The 18,881-nt window shown below is 50.8% G+C and overlaps 2 protein-coding genes across 16 annotated transcripts in view; one reads left to right on the top strand and one right to left on the bottom strand.

Moving 5' to 3' along the window:
• The window catches only part of phldb2b (pleckstrin homology-like domain, family B, member 2b), a 31,865-nt gene extending 23,744 nt beyond the window's left edge, over positions 1-8,121 (top strand). For 5 of the 15 annotated variants that reach the window (XM_081716787.1, XM_081716812.1, XM_081716807.1 and 2 more), the window contains 9 exons: positions 12-585; positions 677-852; positions 930-1,029; positions 2,531-2,729; positions 4,549-4,639; positions 5,313-5,459; positions 5,901-6,120; positions 6,216-6,301; positions 6,420-8,121. In XM_081716787.1, the coding sequence (XP_081572913.1) occupies positions 12-585; positions 677-852; positions 930-1,029; positions 2,531-2,729; positions 4,549-4,639; positions 5,313-5,459; positions 5,901-6,120; positions 6,216-6,301; positions 6,420-6,560 (1,734 nt within the window). In that variant the 3' untranslated portion in view covers positions 6,561-8,121. Of the gene's footprint in view, positions 1-11; positions 586-676; positions 853-929; positions 1,030-2,530; positions 2,730-4,548; positions 4,640-5,312; positions 5,460-5,900; positions 6,121-6,215; positions 6,302-6,419 lie in introns of those variants that run through there. The other 10 variants (XM_081716800.1, XM_081716813.1, XM_081716814.1 and 7 more) reach the window with 8 other exon arrangements.
• Positions 8,122-13,591: 5,470 nt separating this feature from the next.
• Positions 13,592-17,868, bottom strand: amer2 (APC membrane recruitment protein 2). The gene has a single exon (XM_027005258.3). The coding sequence runs from the start codon at positions 16,727-16,729 to the stop codon at positions 14,870-14,872; it is 1,860 nt and encodes a 619-aa protein (XP_026861059.2). The 5' UTR covers positions 16,730-17,868; the 3' UTR covers positions 13,592-14,869.
• Positions 17,869-18,881: the final 1,013 nt, after the last annotated feature.

The raw sequence follows: 18,881 nt of genomic DNA on the forward strand, positions 1-18,881 counted from the left end.
CTGTTTCACAGGGCTATGTCACAGTCAAAGAAATCAATGATCTCTATTCCCAGCTGGGGCTAGAGCCCTTCTCCGGCACCCCAGCCTCTGGGTTTGACCCCAGGCCCAACCCTGAGCCTTGTCCTGAGGACAGCAACACCCCACCCAAACCGGACGAGGTGTGTGAACGGGATTGTGGGCGAGGATTGCTGGGGAGTTTTTGTGTGTACCTGCCAATGGATCCAACCTCTCCTTTGGGTTATTTGTTACTCGATGCCTCTTTCTGTACTCAGGAGTGTTGGTGTTGGTGTTCGGAGGCTAAAATACACGTTCCGTTAATATTTGCTGAAATGTTATATCCTTCCTTTTGTGGTTTCTCTGCCGCGGTCCTCCTTCCTCCCGTCTTCTGCAAAGCTTTGTGTCACTTCCTGTTCGCCGCTCTCTTCTTCCTGTCCTTCTGCTCGTGCTGCACACTCTTGCCCCTCCCCCAAACCCCCCTCTGTGCACTGGCCCGAGGACATGGTGACCTACCTCAACCCCTCGCCTCTCCCTGCCACCCCCCTACCTCCTCCTCTCCCTGCCAAAAAACACCAACGCCACAGGCAGGTAAACCACGCGTGGTGTGTGTGTGTGTGTGTGTATGGGGGGTGGGTGCGTGTAATCTCACATGTAATACTGTAAGATTTTAATCACACAGGTGTATGCACACGTGTGCGTGTCTGTGTACGTCTTCAGCATTTCCGAAGTCTGGAGGAAAGGAAGCGGCTGGGTAAAGAGAGTCCGTCGTGTGACACGCTACCTCGTAAAAAGACCCAGCCCCCCATCACCCTTCAGTTCAGCTGTGCCACCCTGGGCCGCTCCGCACCTCCAAAAGTGAGAGCGCACAGACACACCGACACGCGTTCTAGGTGAAGATGGACGCTTACCACATACTCTCTGTCTGTGCTCAGTCTCACCCACCTTTATCCCAGAGCTCCAGTTGCGGCAGCGTGCTGAACCGCCTTCTCACTGTGTCCCCTAAAGAGTCTGAGAAACGTCGCCTACACAAGGGTGAGGATCTCACACCTACACCCACACACACACACACTTTTCACATTTCATGATTATCACAATATTGCCTCACAATATTGGTATAGCTCAGATCTCCTATTTGCAAATGGGAGCGCTTACAAAGTGGTAAAGTGTTGCTTGGAGGGCAGTGGAAGCGTGCTGGGCTTCCACGAATGACCCTTGCTGCTCCCGGGGCCCCGTTCTGTCCCTCCTGCCTTTCTTGGGAGGGTGTTTTCACTTGCTGTATTACTGTGAGTGATTGTGGGAACGGCGATGGTGGTGGATATGCTGATGTATGTGTGTGTGTGTGTATCTGGAGCTCTCGGCAGCGGCGCTCGGAGCACTGCGTCCTGTCTCGAGCGCTTTTGCATTCTTTAAGTGGTCAGACATTCGATACCCAGCAATCAACACCAGGCTTAGTCTAAATGCTTTTCCCAAACATCTATTTCAGCATGTCTGTTGGCAGTAAAGCAAAATACCATAGGTTCTACACACCAACCAGGGGTGTAATATTTATAATAATTAAGATATTTCAGTGTATGTTGGACTGTCATCCAGCGAAGGACAGGTTAAGTCTGGGCAGAGACTGGATGTTTATTCGACAAGAGATAGCAGAAGAATGCTGGTAAGCTGAGAGCCAGGAAATGCCTACGTGCTGTTAGAAACAGGCCTTCATTTCGTACTCCACCGCATACTGAACCCTTTTCCCCAGATGCCAGTTTCAAAATATGGCCCTTGCTATATGACACTGATTGGTCCATACTTGGAGACCTGTGTCACCTATATGAATGTTTACCCAGGTTTCTGTGTGCTTTGACATCCCCCTGAGCTGACTGAAAATGTTGCCGTTTTGCTGTGTATTGCGGCAGTGGTGTCTTATTTGCCGCTCCCCTGGGTCATTAGCGAGGCGGGGCCTTCCTCGCCCCTGATGCCTATCAGGGGTCCCTGCGCTGTCTCCCATCCAGCAGTGTGGCAAGGGGTGTCGTGGCCGCCATCCTCACATGCGCGTAGTCTTCAAACGGCTCTTGCGTACCAACTCTTCTGTCTGCGAGACTCCTCTTCTCGAATGGGCCGAACACGCTAGTTCAGGATCTGCTCATCCCCGCGGGCCAGCTCTGGGTGTCCCCTCCGGCTCGGTGTGTGTGGCGCTGTACAGTGGCTGGGGTGTGTGAGAAGAGCGAGGGGGCCCCGGCTCTGGGCAGCGAGCTGGCTGGCAGACATGGAGATCAGGCCTCTGGGGGAGGCGGTGCCGCGTCGCTCTCAGGTAAACGTCCCATGGGAGCGTGGGCTGGCGGACACACCACGGACTGCCGCCTGCGGCCTGCCTGCACTTCTACTGTATGCGCTTGGACTTTTGTCTGCCACTCTTTCCTGATTTTCCTTTTATCTTCTTGGCTCTTATATCCTTGTAGTATGGTACAGTATCTTTTTGACTTGTTCTGTCTTACTCTTTCTTTTCCTTTTGCTCTCTCTCTCACTCTCTCTCTCTCTCTCTCTCAAGGCCATAGTCAGCAGCACCTGGGAGACGAGTCACGCTCGAGGCTGAAGGACCTCGACTGCCGCACCTCGTCCCAGTCCAATGTCTACCTGGACTCGCCGGGCTACCGTGACAACGGGCACGCCTTCGACACTCTCAGCGTGGACAGCTCGGACAGCATGGAGACCAGCATCTCTGCCTGCTCCCCTGACAACGTCTCCAGGTCAGCAGCTCCCCTCCAGCTCCCCCCTACGGAGCCTGAACGGTCCTCAGGACGGGACAACCTGGTCTCCAGCAGGCTCCGTCCCTCCCGTAATGGGAAACTTATGTAACACTAGCTGCTGGAGGAGGGGAGGTCAGAAAGGTAGCAGACATCCCTGGGTGCAGAGAGGGAGTAAATGTTGTTATGAGCAGGTTGGGTTACAGTGCAGATTACAATCAAAGCTGCGTGTGGAGTGACCTGGGGGTGGCTTAGAAAAAGTAATGCGACACAAGCCCATATGAGGTCATCGTTTATGGCGGCTGAATTGTATTTATGCTGAGTTCGGTTTTGTGTGTGTGTGTGTGTGTGTGTGTGCACTCCAGACTGGGGCCTGGTGCTGCTGTAGTATGAATGCTACGCTTGATTAATGTAAAGCTTGTGCCGGACGGGGGTGCAGCGCTTTGAGGGGCGCGGAGGCAGGGGGGTTTGCTGTAGCCCTGTTAGTGTTGGGGCTCGGATTACAGCAGGAACAGTTAGAGGAAGCAGATTTGGGGGCTTTTTTCCCCCCCAGTTTGAATGTAATCAGCAGCAGAGCGTGGGACGGCGGCAGACCACGCAGTGCGGTGTAGAGCGCTCCGGCTGACTCTCTCTGTGCTGCGCGGGCTGGCGCACGGACATGGCTGCGGTTCAGCCGCACCAGCGCCGGTAAGGAACGCTTCAGATCCAGATATGGATGAAGACGCTACCGTGGACGAGGGACGAAAGGGCAGAGATGGCAGATGTGGACCCTCCCCACCCTGAGGTGGAGGGGTGAGATGGAGAAGAGGCGCAGAGAGTGGAGTGACTGGAGGAGGTTTACGCTGCTCTGGCCTGGTTTTCTCGCAGCTGCTGCAGTCGCAGCGTGCCGCGCGTCTCTTGGTCCCGTCCGAATGTTGGCGGGGACGGGTTTCTCGCGTGTCTTAGCTGGTTGAACGTCCGTGCGCATGTGTGTAACTAGCAGGTAGCAAATAGCAGGTAGCGGATAACTACGCTCAGCTGTGCACTCGAGCAATTAGGGGCATGTTGACGGCACGTTAAACGCAAGAGTGTGTATTAGCACAAACCCTAGGGGAGGAGTTGACACCGGTCGATCATTGGGCTCACAGGGTCAGACACCCCGGGCTCGGTGTGTGGAGAGAGCCTGGCTGTCCTGAGGCATCACACGGGTCGTCCACTGCAGTTCCTGGAGGCGTGCAGAGTTTAGCACATGGGAATTTCAGAAACGTATCATCTGCGGGGGAAGCCTCAGTGTTTACCAGAACTGGCTTTGATTGCAGGAATATCCTTCGAGGCTGAGAGAGCGCGCTGGTGTTGGGCGAGGAGGGATGGAGGGACAGCGTGGCTGGGGTGTGGAGGTTGGGCGGTTATGGGCGGGGCTGAGGGCTACGGGGGAGGAGGGGGAGGGGCGATGCGTCGATCTGTTCCACGTGTTGCTTTTTGAAGTCGAAGCTGGAGGGGCTCTGAACTGGAGCCGGGGCTGGTGAGCTATCCCACCTCAGTGCCTGAGCTCCTAATGCATTGCAGCACAGACTGGCTTTATTGGTTCCTGCTGGGTTTCGTGTGTGTGTGTGTGTGTGTGTGTGTGTGTGTTTCTGTGCGCGCACGTGTGTGTTCAGCTCGACTGAAAATGTTTCCGGGAATCACTGCAGCCCGTGTCACTTTGCTGCCTGTGCCATGCTTGTGCAGAGGGACCACACACACACACACACATACACACACACACACACACACACACACACACACACACACCTACACAGAGCAGAAAGTAACGGCTCTCCTCGTTTAACCCCCCACCTGACAGCGCCAGCACCTCCAACGTGGCCAAGATTGAGGAGATGGAGAGGCTCCTGCGTGAAGCCCAGGCAGAGAAGCACCGACTCCTGGAGCACAGGGTAACCTCCGTCCACCCCCACCCCCAGCTGACTAACCCCAGCCACGGTCCACTCCTACCTGGGAGCCATAAACCATACAGTAAAACCACACTGCTAATAGGCTTTATGGCTCTATAACCGCGAGCCTGTTTGCGCGGTTGGAACTCCGCTGCTAAAGCAAACTGGCCTCAGCACTGTGGGAAAGGAGGCTGTTCCTGCAGCACGTCATGGGAGGCTGGCTCTGATCAAGATGTTCCTGGAGCTTCTGACTAATGCCTTCAGCAGCACATGTCACAGCGATGAGCACACTTGAATACCTTTGCCTTATTTTACCAGTTAAGAACAGTTGAAGGGTTATACCAAACAAATGCATGCATACATACAGAGCAAAATATTGTTTGTTGATCATATTGGACCTTTGCAGTACTAGTATAGAACGTTTCAACATTGCCAATACAGATACAGAAGGCTGCTGATATTCAAATGCTCCCAAGCCTCCTGAATATCCCAGAACATCTGTGATTGGTGTCAAATGGCTGTTTTGATTATTCATAGTACTTGCTTCATACAACCAGTGTAAATTGTGGCCAGATCATTGCAGGCCAACAAGATCATCCAGGATAACACACACAAACCAACCACAAAAAAAATATGTTTGTACTCATACTGCGTTCTCACGCTGGCGGGGCTTCAGGAACGGGAGATGGAGGTGCGGCGGCAGGCCCTGGACGACGAGCGTAGGAGGAGGGAGGACCTGGAGAAGCGGCTGCAGGAGGAGACGAGCAGGCGCCAGAAGCTCATTGACAGGGAGGTGAAGCTACGCGAGAAGCAGAGGGCGCAGGTAAGCAGCGTAGTGACATGCATACCTGCGACCCTGACGCCCCCAGTACTAGACACCTAGTTCTCAACCCTGATGCGTAGTATTGGACCAAAAGAGTGAGCACAGTAACAGCTAATATCTTAGTCTTAGAAATTTTTTCTTTATTTGTCTTTGGTTAGCCCCTCTAACTCCTCTTTGAAGGCTGTAATTTGAGCCCCTGTATTGTAACACTATAAACACGGTAAATTACTGTCATATGTATTAATGACAGCTAAAATGTTTCTTTCTCTCTTGTTGTTTTGTCATAAAATATAATGATAAATTTAAGTTTAAAAATAAAAAAAAATATTGATCAGATTTCCAAACCGCCTTACCGGAGTCATTCTTTTAAGGCCGCCAGCTTACCTCTATACAGTACTACTTCTTGCACTTTGACCTTTTGACTCTGCCCTGGCCTCCCAGTCCCGTCCGCTAACCCGGTACCTGCCCGTGCGGAAGGACGACTTCGACCTGCGCAGCCACATCGAGTCCGCGGGCCACAACGTGGAGACTTGCTACCATGTGTCCGTCACCGAGAAGACCTGCCGTGGTTTCCTGGTCAAGATGGGCGGCAAGATCAAAACGTGGAAGAAGCGCTGGTTCCTCTTTGACCGCAACCGCAGGACGCTGTCCTACTACTCAGGTCAGGCTGACGCGCACGTCACCCCCACCACAAGCTCGGGTCGGGGCTCAAATGCATATTCTTATTGAGTTTATTGTCATTTACTGTGGTTCCAGACAAGCACGAAGCCAAGCTGAAAGGAGTCATTTACTTTCAAGCCATAGAAGAAGTGTATTATGACCATTTAAAGAATGCACACAAGGTAGGTTGCGTGGTATTCTACTGCTCTTTGAAGAGTATCTTAACTAAATTCCCCACTTTCTGTTCGAGTGCTGCCCCCGTGTGGTCTGATTGAGGTATTGCTTCCTCTCTTCACTCAGAGCCCGAACCCATCGCTAACGTTCAGCGTAAAGACTCACGATCGTGTGTATTATATGGTGGCTCCTTCCCCTGAGGCCATGCGCATCTGGATGGATGTCATCGTCACGGGGGCGGAGGGATACACACAGTTCATGATCTAGGGGCCGGCGTGCACCTCAGAAACGGAACCTTCTCCACACTCTGTCTCAGGCACTGGGCTCCTCCCTCAGACACTTGTAGCAACTGGGATTTGCCAAATACCAACAGCGTGACTGGGCTGCTGCTGTTCTTTCAAAAATCCCACCTCAGTTTTGAGATCTGCCAGCACAAGCTGATTCGTGACTCCAGCCGTCAGTCAGTTCGCCAGGTTTGCCAGTGATGAACTCATTGTGTGTACTGTTACAAGCTTTAGGAGTCTCAGTGGTTGTCTGAAGTGCCTTCACATGCTGATGAAACTGTTCTGCCTGTGCCTTGCTCTACACAGTACACACACACTTTACTGAGTATCCATTACCCACGACTGCAACTGTTGCAAAAGGCTGAAGTGTGCGTGCATGGGCATCTGCATGGTTGCATGCCTTTTGTTTTCGTGTGTGTGTGTGTGTGTGTGTGTGTGTGTGTGTGTGTGTCTGTACCTTGATCCCAGCGATAAAGAATCACACACTGATGTCTAGGTTTACTTTGCTCTGAAAGCTGAGAGTGCTGTGCTCTCCATCATGGTTGGAGTCCATACTGATGGTACATGGAGTTCAGTAACAGTGATGTGGAGGTCTAAGGTTACGTGTTAAGTGGCTGCGAGAACTTAACCCTTGTGGATTGGTCCTCAGGTATACACATGTTCATGGCAATACTACCGGCAGTTCTATGCTTCAATACCAATGACAAATGGAACTATAATGTCTATATATAGGGGTGTGTGTGTGTGGGTATGTGCGTGCGTGAATTCAGAGAGCAGTTTGAGCATTATGCGATGACCAGACATGCCACTGTATTATTCATAGTAACAATGGTGCTATAAGATGTATGCTTTCATATTCATTTGTTATTTTTTTAATCTGGCCAAAGGCTGGTAGGAAAGTAAGAGAACAATAGTTATCAATAGGATCTTATCTTAATGCTTAGCACATACTGAAGGGCGAGAGCCATAGATTCACTGAGTCTGTAGGATTATCAGAAACAAACATTTTACTTTTAGAATTTTACCATCTTGTCATTTTAAGTATTATTGGCGGTGTTACTTTAAAATATAATTTATTCAGAACATGTTAATAGAATATATATCCAAAATTCTTAAATACAGGATACATTGCTTTCCCCACCGTCAGTGGGACAGTTTACATATGTGAAGACTAAATATGCTTTACAATTTTGACTGAAGCTTTTTTTGGCCTAATTTTTCGTTACATTAAGTTTATTAGCTCGGAAATGTTTAGTTATTGTTGTGGATATGATTTCGTTAGACTTTGGCGTAGTTACTAAAAGACTATTTTTGGCTCCATTTGAGTGCGCATATCACCGGCAGGGAGCAGTAGTAGTCTGTGGCACCCTTATGTATGGACCCCCAACGCTGGTGAATATATACGATTTCGCTCACTGTACATTTCACATAAGCTGTTGTATACGGATGAATGTACTATTTTTAACACATTATTTATTCCATTGATTAACGTGCATGCGCCTATATTTTTTTTTGTCTCTGGAACAATAAAACCAGAACACGTATCCAAATTACTCTGCCTGGTCATTTCTTACGAACTCGCAAGTCTTTTTACGAAATTAACTTTTTGCGTCATATTCTGAGCACGTGACATGTTTTATGGGACGGGAACTCTCCGACATGTATCTCCCTATATCTCCCTGTATCTCCCTATATCTCCCGTGACTCCCTGGTCTTCCTTTTATCTGACAGCTAGGGTTGAAGACGCACGGACTGGCTGCACGGCCGCTGGAATCTAAGCGCTCCCCTCGGCCCATCTGGAAATGACGGTACTGTGGGGGCGCCAGTCGTAAACCTGGTCTAAATGAACCTCTACCCTGTTTCACTTTAACACGTTGTTTAACGGCACGTCTGTGGAACCGGGACAGCGATCCTTCTTCCTGCGATCGCCTTAATCTCCCTGCCAACGAGAGCTTTTGACGCTCTATCCGTGCCCTATCACAAGACTAAACTACCGCACGGAACTGGCGGTCGGCAAAGTCATCTTACTGATCTTAAAATGTGCCATCTATTTTTAACCAGAGGTTTTTTGTTTTTTTTTGCAGCGATAAAACAGCGCAGACTCCACCTTGTCGTTATTTCCAGCTTTAGCTATTAATAGTCTCATCTAATAACGGATACTTTTACCCAATAACAGATGTAATGTTTACACATAACACGTGGACGCCTCACAAAATCATATCGTAGCAGAACCATACCGGACTCGCTACGTTTTGCTTGTTCATGGACTTGTAATATGCATAGCGGACACAAAGCCTCGGGCGGTCTTGCATTATTAATCTCGTGGTTTTTTATCCTTTTATATTCTGCCATTATGATGCCCGATTTCCTCCCTGACCTGCCCCCCACACACACACACACGCACGCACACTGATCAGGTGTTTTGACGCACATCACGCCAAACAATACTTCAAACAGCCATGGTCCCCCTTCATCCCTGTAAACGCTTTGCCAATCAAACGATCAATGTCCTCCGTCTTATTCATCTTTTGTTTCATCATCTCCTTTTTGCCTCTCTTTTGTCTTATTTTTATGTACCTCTTGGTGTAGGATCTTTTAAAGACAGAAATTTTACATAAAGGGTCGCGCGCACACACACACACACACACACACACACACACACACACACACACACATACACGTGCGCGTCTACAAGCAGCCTACTGCGTTGTACTCAGGCGTGTTCGTAAATGTCCCAGGGGAGGGGGTCCCGTCAGGATCTGTCAGGCCTAGAAATGATGGAAGGGGAGTCAGCACGACTCACTCACCCTTACGAAAAGGATATCTGTCCACTGAGAGCACACATATGGGACGCCTGGAATCTCCTTTAAGCTTGAACCCCAGGGAACATCTGCCCATGGGCAGCCCCACCCCCTCATCAACCCCCAACCCCCTCTCTGATGTCAGGATAGGCAGACATTTGGCTGGAGTCACAATGTGTAAATGAACAGTGACTGCTCTGTAAGGCAGAAGACCCCTTAGTCATATTCCATCCTCCCACTCACTCTCTCTCTCACACACACACTTTTAACCCCTCACCCACGGCATGAATTTTTTATCAGGGTTGTTTTAGTTAATGGAACATTATGGCGCATTATGACACATTACGCTTTAGGGGGTTAGAGTGATAGGCTGGGCACCCATCATAGTAAAGAGGAGTGATTTATGAGTCAGAGCCCCCCATAGACACAGAACTGGTCAGTGTGCTATGCTTTGTGTCTCACAAAGCCCTTGTGTTTGTTGTGAGAAGCTCTGTGAAAGGTTCCATCTATTTTAATGGCCTCACCCCAGTTCATCCCCAGCTGAACTTGACCTTGTGTCTTTGTGGCTACCAGTTATGCTGTGTGCCTCAGGGATGGTGAATAGAAAATATTTATTGTGTGCATTGTATGTATGTAAATGTATGTGTGTGTGTGTGTTTGGGCTACCCGGGTGCTTTGCACTGTATATTGTTATTGTGTTTGAAAACGTGGTTGTTGTATTGAAGAAAATTTCACTTTGGCCTGATCTGTGCAGAATTATGAGTATTGTGTGTGTCTAGCCTGCTGACTGGTGGTTTCAGTGACTGCTGTTCTTACTGACCCATTCACACAGTTTCATACAACACATACCAGCTGTGGACGGCCTGATTGACTCTCTTATGTAATTGTTCTTTAGCTTGACTGGGTGACTTTTTAAATGTAAGCTCATTTCTAGCTCTCTCTCTTTACCAGACACAGTAAATCTCGACTCAAGGTATACTGTGATGAAACATTGGTTGACGCAGCATCCCCTTCCACTACGAGTCAGCATTTATTTAGGCTGAGCCAACTCTACTTTCAGTCTGCTGTTTTCCACAAGGTTGTGCACCCAATGGAGTTGCGTGTGATGGCCAGTGAGTTGAACTAACTAACTAACAGTGGCCAGTCAGTTGAAATAACTACTCAAGAGCAGACCCAGATATGGAATTCTAGGCTTGGGATTGGCTATCAGAGGAATTGGAGATGAAGAGAGGGAGGTGTGAAGAGAGAGGAATACTACGTGTTTATGTTGTGTTTATACCCCGGCTGAACCTGACGTGGTGGGGTCATCTCTCCCTGCTCCACCCAGTTCAGAATGGAGGCTTGGGGAGACATAGGGTGGGGGGTCAAGTGGACCCAACGGATTAACCCAATCCAGCGTATCGATCCAAATGATTTTTTAATCTCTCTACAGAGGCATATCCTCTCCCACTGCACTCTAAGATTCAAGCCAAGCACTCTCAGTGAGTTATAAACCATTATTGCTCTAAAGACAGGCGCAGCAGAGTCGAAAACATGGCGGGGGTTTAGAAGGCACATAAACATGCACTCGTGCACTATCACGTTCCATCAGGCGCTTACAGACTCTCCCCATATCTTGCGTAGTTTGGCTGGCTTTCACGATGAAGCATCGTGATCCTCGTTCTCTGGAATGAATTATTTATAATGTATCGACTAGGCAAAGGAGGCGGATATGTTATTGATGAAGATGAAGTAATCATTTTACTAAATCATGAGAGGAAGTGGACCGATTTTTAATTTTTCAGAAAAAGAAATAACATTGGTCCTGTACTTTAAATGCAGTATGAACCACAAGAAAGGCCAGAAAAGGCTAGCGAAAAAGTTTTCTTTTCAGAGAATGGGGGAGGGGGCTTGACACCATGTGCAGTGTGTTAATCTCAGGAGACTGCAGCAAAAGACAGAAATATAGGAAATCTGAGAGTCTATCTTGCAATAGAGGTCATGTCTGGGAGTGTGCATGTGCACAAACACACACTGCACCAGACTAACTCCAATCAGCTCCCTCATATTCAGCGTGCTTGCTTCCCTCTCCCAGCCCCGCCTCCACTGCTGATTGGATGACCTACTGAGGTTGCCATGGAAACTTGTAGTGGGGCAAGCATGTGAAAGAAGGGGGTGCATGTTTTGAATGGCCGCCCCCATCGCACCCCACATACACACACTCGTACACACACGTCTGCGCATAATGGGTTTCACAACAGCCCGTGTGTGTCCCTGGCCTGTTCAGCCATGTATCCAGACCTATTCTCAGCCTACATTTTGTGCCTTTCCTTCCTTCTAGAAGCATCCACTGTGTGGAGGACTCTCGGGGTGAAGTGGGAACAGGCAAAGAGAGAGGAACGGCGAGAGGGAGAACAAGGGCAGGAAAGAAAGATGGAAAGAAGAGAGAGACCGAGGAAGGCAGCGAGGGAGAGAGGGGTAATAAGAGCCTGAAGCAGGGAGCAGGCACACGGGACCTTGAGATAAAGGGATAAGATGTGGTCGAGACCTCCAGGGAAAAGTTCGGAGTGGGTGATCGTACACTTCCATCAAGATCATCTGTGTTATGTATCACTTCAGCATACCAATGTAGACTCACAGACTAATAACATATGCAACACAAGCATCATTTGAGGCCGGAGTTTCAGTCCAGCTTCATCTAATCCTCCGCTGACATTTGTAGGTCCCTCTGAACAATCGCCTACTCATCCCCGGAATAGAGCTCCCATTCTCTCGCTCTCTTTTATCCGTTTGTGTCGATGCACTCTGGTCCATCTTCTCTCTCTCTCCGGCTCTGTGAGGCAGTTCAAGACTCCGCCCTGCCTAACCCGTCCAGCAGAACTTTGGCATTCTCTCTCACCCACTATCTTGTATACGCACATACACAGGGCGCACAAGCTCTGCACGTCCCAGCACCCACAGCCTCATCGACAACAGCGATTCTTAGTGCAGCCTGCGCACTTCTCACATTCTGCCTGGCGCTAATTCCTGACCCCAGCGCGGATAAACTCCAACCGGGCGGGGGCTCATTAAACTGGCCCCCATCCGACTGGCAGCAGCAGGGCGGGAGCAGCTTGGGCCCAGAGGTGCCTGCTTGGTACCCAGGTGGCTAATGAGAACATGGGCAACAGCTCCACCATAGCCACACCACCCCTCCCTCCGCCCTCCCATGGCCTCGGTCTCAGCTGTCAGCCACAATCCGCTCATCTTATTGTCCATATGGGACCCCAGGCCCCGAAACACTGACATATACTGGCCAAAGACAACATTATTTATGCATGGTCAGTGCTATCTGGGATGCACACACATGTGTGCTATGTGTGTGCCCCCATGATCCTTTCTGTTGTTCTTCTCTCTTTGTCTTTGCTTTATAGTGTTTTTTAATGGTGACGCTCTCCCACTGTGTCTCTATCTCTTTACTCATAGGTTTTTGAAAACTGGGCCATTCCATCATTAGTTACACATGCACTGACATTTACAGTCCACACACACCCATAAAAATACGCACATTTAAATACACAAACACATATGTACATACACAGAAATGGAAATTCACAGTGCCTGTGGGTAGTACCTGATATCGCTGGATATACAATGATCCGATTAAAAGCTAAGTATACCTTTTTCAAAAGCACTCTTCGGAGGTTACCGTAACAACCCAATACCAAATGCACACACATGAGCGCTTACTGTGGCCCATTGTGCTGTCAGGGACTGTTATAGTATTACATAAGGCCCTTACGCAAGAGTCCACATGCAGGAAATAGTGTTTCTCACTGCACAATTACTGCACCAAATTCCCCTTCAACAAATGCACGAAGTCACTCTCACAAACTCACGCGTGTCCATCCATATGCTCTTAAACTCTTAACAAATAAGAAGCAACCACATGTTCGGTGTTCTCAGCACACCCCTACAACCCCCTCCACCCTTTGCCCACAGCACTGACAACAACAACAGAATTCAGACCACAAAAAGACGGCTTTTAACGTGCACCAACATGCCACTAGCCGGGTCCGTTGCCATCCTGTTTATCACAGCAGCTACAGTTACCGGTCACCATAGCTCATATTCGTTCCCTTAAAGCGCACCGGGGCAGCGGGAGCGGCGAGACTTGTGCGAAGTGTTGCGGTCCTGGCTACCCAGACGTGTGCGAAATGGTCACTCACTCATGCACAAGTCTGGAGTCACCGCCTCAGTGTTCACACAGCGTGGTTTTATTGAGAAATGAATGAAAAAGGCAAAAAAAAAAAAAGAAAACAGGCAGAAAAAATTTACATCATATAATTGAGACCGAGCAGTGAAACACATTTCAGAAACACACACGCACACACACACACACACACACACACACACACACACACACACACACACCAAATCACCCCTAAAAAGTACAAAAGTAGGACTTGTCCAGGAGCCTGGGACGGCTGTGGAGTGGAAGACAGTTGACTTTTATCCCAGACCGGCTTCCCCGGCGCCGGTCGGTCAGGGCACCTGGACCCATGTACGTGTAGAAAGATGCCGCGCTGCATTCACGTATCCAGGGCGGTCGGGACCCCTGGGGGCTGTGGAAGGTGCTTGAAACGGGACCATTCCTCACCCTGATTTATTTTTTCTTTTTGCTTACTTTCTTATTGTTGGGGTTGTTTAGTTTTTTTGCAGGGTTTTTTCCCCCCCCCCACAGAAATGTCAACTAGCAGTGCACATATCCACAGTGAGGCTTGTCTTCTTAAAAAAGAGGAAGAAAACTTCGAGGAGGAGCTCAGTATAAAAAACTTTGTTCCTCGGGAAATAATTTGTTTCTTGCAAGACGTCACATCAAGCAGTAAGAAAAGTGTCTCAGACAAATATTGAGTTCCCTGATCCTGCCTGAGGAATGAAGACCCACACAAAGCCCAGTTCAGGTTTCCAATTTTTTGTTGTTGTTTTGTAAATCCCAGAGAGATGATGTTTCCCAGAGTGCACAGGGGTGGGTTTTTGTTTTTTTGTTTGTTTTTAGTGTGTCAGAGGCAAAGGCTCAACTGGTCGCTGATTTGACCAGGAAGAGGTCCTCTGGGGAACTGTGTCCAGATGAGAGTCTTTTAATGAGGAAGATTCTTAGATTCAGTGCTTCTGTATCCTGCATATGTTGCAAGGTGAAAACATTTAATCCTTTCGCGACTTGGCAGGCATGGTATAGAAATCAAAAGATCTTAGATTCTTAAAGATTCAAAACGTTACATACAGCAGGGCCTCCTAAATATGTGCTAATTAAATTACATGTCATATATGACATATTACAAGATATTAGTTGTAACGATACAAAAAGAAACAGGGATCTCCATAAAGGTGCAGCGTCCTACAGGACTTTGTGACCCACTGAAGTCAAAATTGTCAGTGAAATCAAAAATGCTCATTTTGGCCTAAAGCTTTCAGTGATGGGTCTATATTATCTAAAGCATTTTATTGGTGGCCTCGAATTTCACTTCCTGTTTCACTTCGCGTTGATGTTTTTGTTGCCTGAGCGACGGACAGGGACCTTGGAGATGGGGATTCGTGTGCGAGCTGGAGCACCGGTCTTTGTGGCAAGCTTGTGTGAGGTGGGGCTCACAGGGGTGGACAGTGCTCCCTGGCTGGAGGAGTGGGATGGCGGCGTCTGCCTCACACTGATGGGAATCTTTGAGTCTCGAGGGAGACTGGTGCTGCCCTTTATGGAGCGGAATGAAGAAGAGGAGGAGGACGAAGGGTTCCGCGCAGGCGGGCTCATTCTCAGGTCACCCGTGGAAGGCGTCAGAGAGCTCAGGTCATCGTCGTCTGAGCCGACGGCGCCGGGGCTGTCCAGGTCGTAGAGGTCGTAAAGCGCGTCCCCGGAACAGCTGTCCCTCGGCAGGCCGTCCCGCCGCACGAAGCCGCTGTCCTCGTCCTCTGGTCCGGGAGTGGGCGAGTCCCAGTAGCCCTCGTCGCTGGGTGGGGCGTCCTGGAGCTCTTTGTCGATGGGTGGGGGAGAGGGGCGAGCAGGCAGCTGCTTCCCTGCCTTGCTGCTTCCACACACGGGGATCTTACTAAGCCCCAGCCCCTTCACCTGGGGAGTCCTCCTGTCCTGCCGAGCCAGGCTGGGAGAGTCCTCGCCCTTCTGGGGGAGCATGTGCCAAAGCCCTTGCATGTCTGCATCATCCACACCTTCCGGACTGGCCATCTCCTCTCCCCCACCCATGTAGGCAACTATCCCACTGCCCTGAGGCTTTTTAGGGGACAGACACGGTCGGTGGTGGGACGGTATGTAGGGCGAGATGGAGGTCAGGCCCACCACCTGAGGGGGAAGGGGCGGTTTGGCCGGGGAGCACCGCTCAGCGGCGGCCCCACTCACCCTGCGTCCCGCGCAGCCCCCGCTGCTGCTTCCCGTGCCGCTGCTGGTGGCGCTGGCCCCGTTGCCCGAGTCCTCTTCCGGTTCTGCAATGATGTCGCCGCAGCCTGTCAGCGAATCGAAGCTCTTCAGCGAGGTGACATCGGTGAACATGGAACAGAGGCGCTCCACGCACGGCTCAGACGGCGGCTCGGCCGGGTCGTGCTCCGGCGGCTGGGCGGCGACGGCGGCCGGCGCAGACGTCAGGAGGCAGCCCTCCGTCGGAACCCCGTGCAGGGATGGAGCTGGAGAGTCCTCGGTAACTTCCTTCACCAGAGAAGGCGAGCTCTGCCCACCTGCTCCTCCGCTCCCCAGTGACTCCTGCAAAGAGCCCTCCTTCCAGCTCCCTTCCAGGGTGGGACGCTCCTGGAACGTCCGAGGCGAGGGCTCCAGTGTGAGTGCCACCTCCCCCTTCGAGGACTCCCCGCTGTCAGAGCTCCTGGACGGCAGCGGCTCGTCTTCCCGCGCCTCCTTAGCCACCTCCTGGAGATCGGCGGAGTCGTCCCTCGGCGGTGGCTTGCGGCGCCAGCGCATGCTGCCAAACAGCCCCTTTAGCCCACGCCCGCGCTGCCCCAGCGTGGCGGTACCCTCCCCGAAGCGGGCGCTGTTCCTCCGCAGCAGGGACAGAAAGCTGAAGGACTTGGAGATGGCACTGCACACTGATCCCGTGGGGATCCCCTCCGCCGCGCCGCTGCTGGACGACTCGCCCCTCCCGCAGCCCTGTGGCTCGCCTGCCGCGTCCGCCGCCAGGCCGTCGTGGGTCCGGCTCCTGGCCGGCTGCTTGCTGCTGGCTGTGCCCCCTGACTCTCTTTTGTTCTTGACTGTGAAGATGCTCGGCATGCTGCCGGCAGACCTACGCTTGCCGAACAGCTTGAAGGCGGCTTTGCCGATCTTCCCGGATGGCTGAGGCTCGCACGGAGGAGGCTCGCTGCAGTCGCTCTGAACCTCCATAGCGGCTACTCTTCTAAATCTCTTCACCTATCTCTCTCGCGCTCTCTCTCTCTCTCTCTCGCTCCCCTCTCGCTCTCTCCCTTTATTGCCCTTCGTCGCCGACTGCAACTGCACGCTCTCTTCCTCTCGCCTTCCGTCCGCGACTCTGGCTCCTGCTCCCTCTCTCTCTCTCTCTTTCTCTTGTGCCTGCTCATGACAGTCTCTATGGTAACTGGGAGGGCTAAGTCGCTTTCGTCAGCACTGGAGGCAAGCCAGGACTTTTCTTCCTCCGCCCCCACACATCCCCCTCCCTCCTCCGCTTATCTTTACGTTCATTTTTTATTTTCTCATCTGTTCCCTGCACCCCAAGCACAGCCCTCAGTTACCAGTGGCTGTGGAAAGTGCGCAAGTTCCTTTACCCATGAGGTTCAGGAGAGACACTGACACACGAAGTCCAAATGTACAAAGCCCTCTAAGTGTAAACAAATCTAAGCCAGTGGTGAAACTACCCATCAGGTGAGAGGGCTCAGGCTAGCATGGGGCTGAATGGCTACACTAGTGTCTGGACATGGGATTTACATAAAGCCGCTGACTGAAGAAACCGTGGTGACAAAGCTCATTGAGTGGACATTTTCACCCGTTTTTCTTTCTCACGGACATGCGCACAGACGCATGTAATGGCTCTCAGGACTGCCTGATGAGAATGAAATGAGATTAAGGAGCTTCTCTTGTTGACGGTCCTCACCTCTCGTGCGCTGTGCTGGTCTGCTGGATCACGTTCCTCGGGCTCAGCCCATCTGCTTCTGGCATACGGACACAGGGTGACTCCCGCCTTACACCCAATCCTGTTCAACAACAACCCAGCACGAGTGTGTGTGCGTGCCCGCGTGTTATAGTGGTCAGATGGTCAAAGAATGCTGTTTAGCTGTTTCTGGGTCAACTTTCCTGATAAACTTTGCACTGTGGATTAACAGGCAGAAACATGCCTGTATTGATGCAGACGCAACACACAGTCTTTCTGAAATGCAGTTACACTCTTGAAGTGATTTCAATAATAACAAGCACTAACCAGGCCAAAGGAACTGGCCTCTTTACTGTGTTGTCTTTCTTTCCGCCGGATCCGAACGCTTCTTAAATGGATGCTCCCTTTTATTTCCCTCCCTCCCCGCTCCCGGACACAGAGTCCCCCCCCCCCCCCCCCCCTGCCATGAAACAATGCCTCCATTCACACACCAGGCAGGAGGGCTTCCCCCAGGCAGGCTTCCCCCGGACAGCGCCCCCCATCCCGCCATCTCGTCGTCACGGCTCCGCGACCCTTTCCTTACGCCTCAGTGTGCCGGGGCCAGGTCAAGGGGGCCACACCTCCCTTGGTGTCCGAATGTGCCTTTTGATTGTGATCTGGTTTTAGGATCGGTGTGTGGGGCAACTGGGACTAAACAGTCATCATCTCTGGATCTGCAGCAAATGTGCTGCCCAGGACGATCTCTGCTTGTGGCCTGAGGAAGCCAAAAGGAACCCAGAACCACAAACGTGTGTGGACATGTGGGTAGTGGAGGAAGAGCGATCAAAGAGAGTTCAAGCTCCAGCAAAACGCAAGGCTGGGATCCCAGTTTGCAGTCCTTCTTCCCATTACACGCTACTTTATTTCTGTGTCCGTAGTCCTGAAAGCATGGAACAAACCTCTGCATGCTCTGTGTCTCCACGGGAACATCCCCGTTACAGCTGAAGGACAGGGTGGACACATGGAATGGATCAGCAGTGCAAGGAGCAGGTGGTGTGTGTGTGTGTGTGTGTGTTTGTGTGTATTGCCGTGGAACTTGATAGTCCTGCTCTTTTTGTATGCCTTGTAGAGAATGTCACACCAGGCACTAAATTCTGGTGGTTATGAAGCATAAAGTCCAGGGACCATCAGTACAGCTCTTTGGTGCACTGATGTATGTCTTAGCTTTTAACTGTTATGAGCTTCAGCTACGCCACTTTGAGATGTTGCAAATTGGAATATATTTTCTGCTATGGATGAATGTAATATTCTGAGGGCCTGGGGAGAAGAGTTTTGGCAGATTATAACCCACCATGTCTGTACTCCTGTAAGGCACCTTCGTGTCCCAAAGATCTATAGCCAGATGTCCAAATGTTCACTGCATTAAACTGGCCCTGCCACACTCTCTCTGTC

This window comes from Electrophorus electricus, chromosome 1 (genome assembly GCF_041902795.1).
Source record: "Electrophorus electricus isolate QZ-2024a chromosome 1, ASM4190279v1, whole genome shotgun sequence".
In the NCBI taxonomy this organism is placed as follows: Eukaryota; Metazoa; Chordata; class Actinopteri; order Gymnotiformes; family Gymnotidae; genus Electrophorus; species Electrophorus electricus.

Coding starts and splice junctions, on each gene's coding strand:
- amer2 (XM_027005258.3), bottom strand. CDS start 16,729: ATGGAGGTTCAGAGCGACTGCAGCGAGCCTCCTCCGTGCGAGCCTCAG.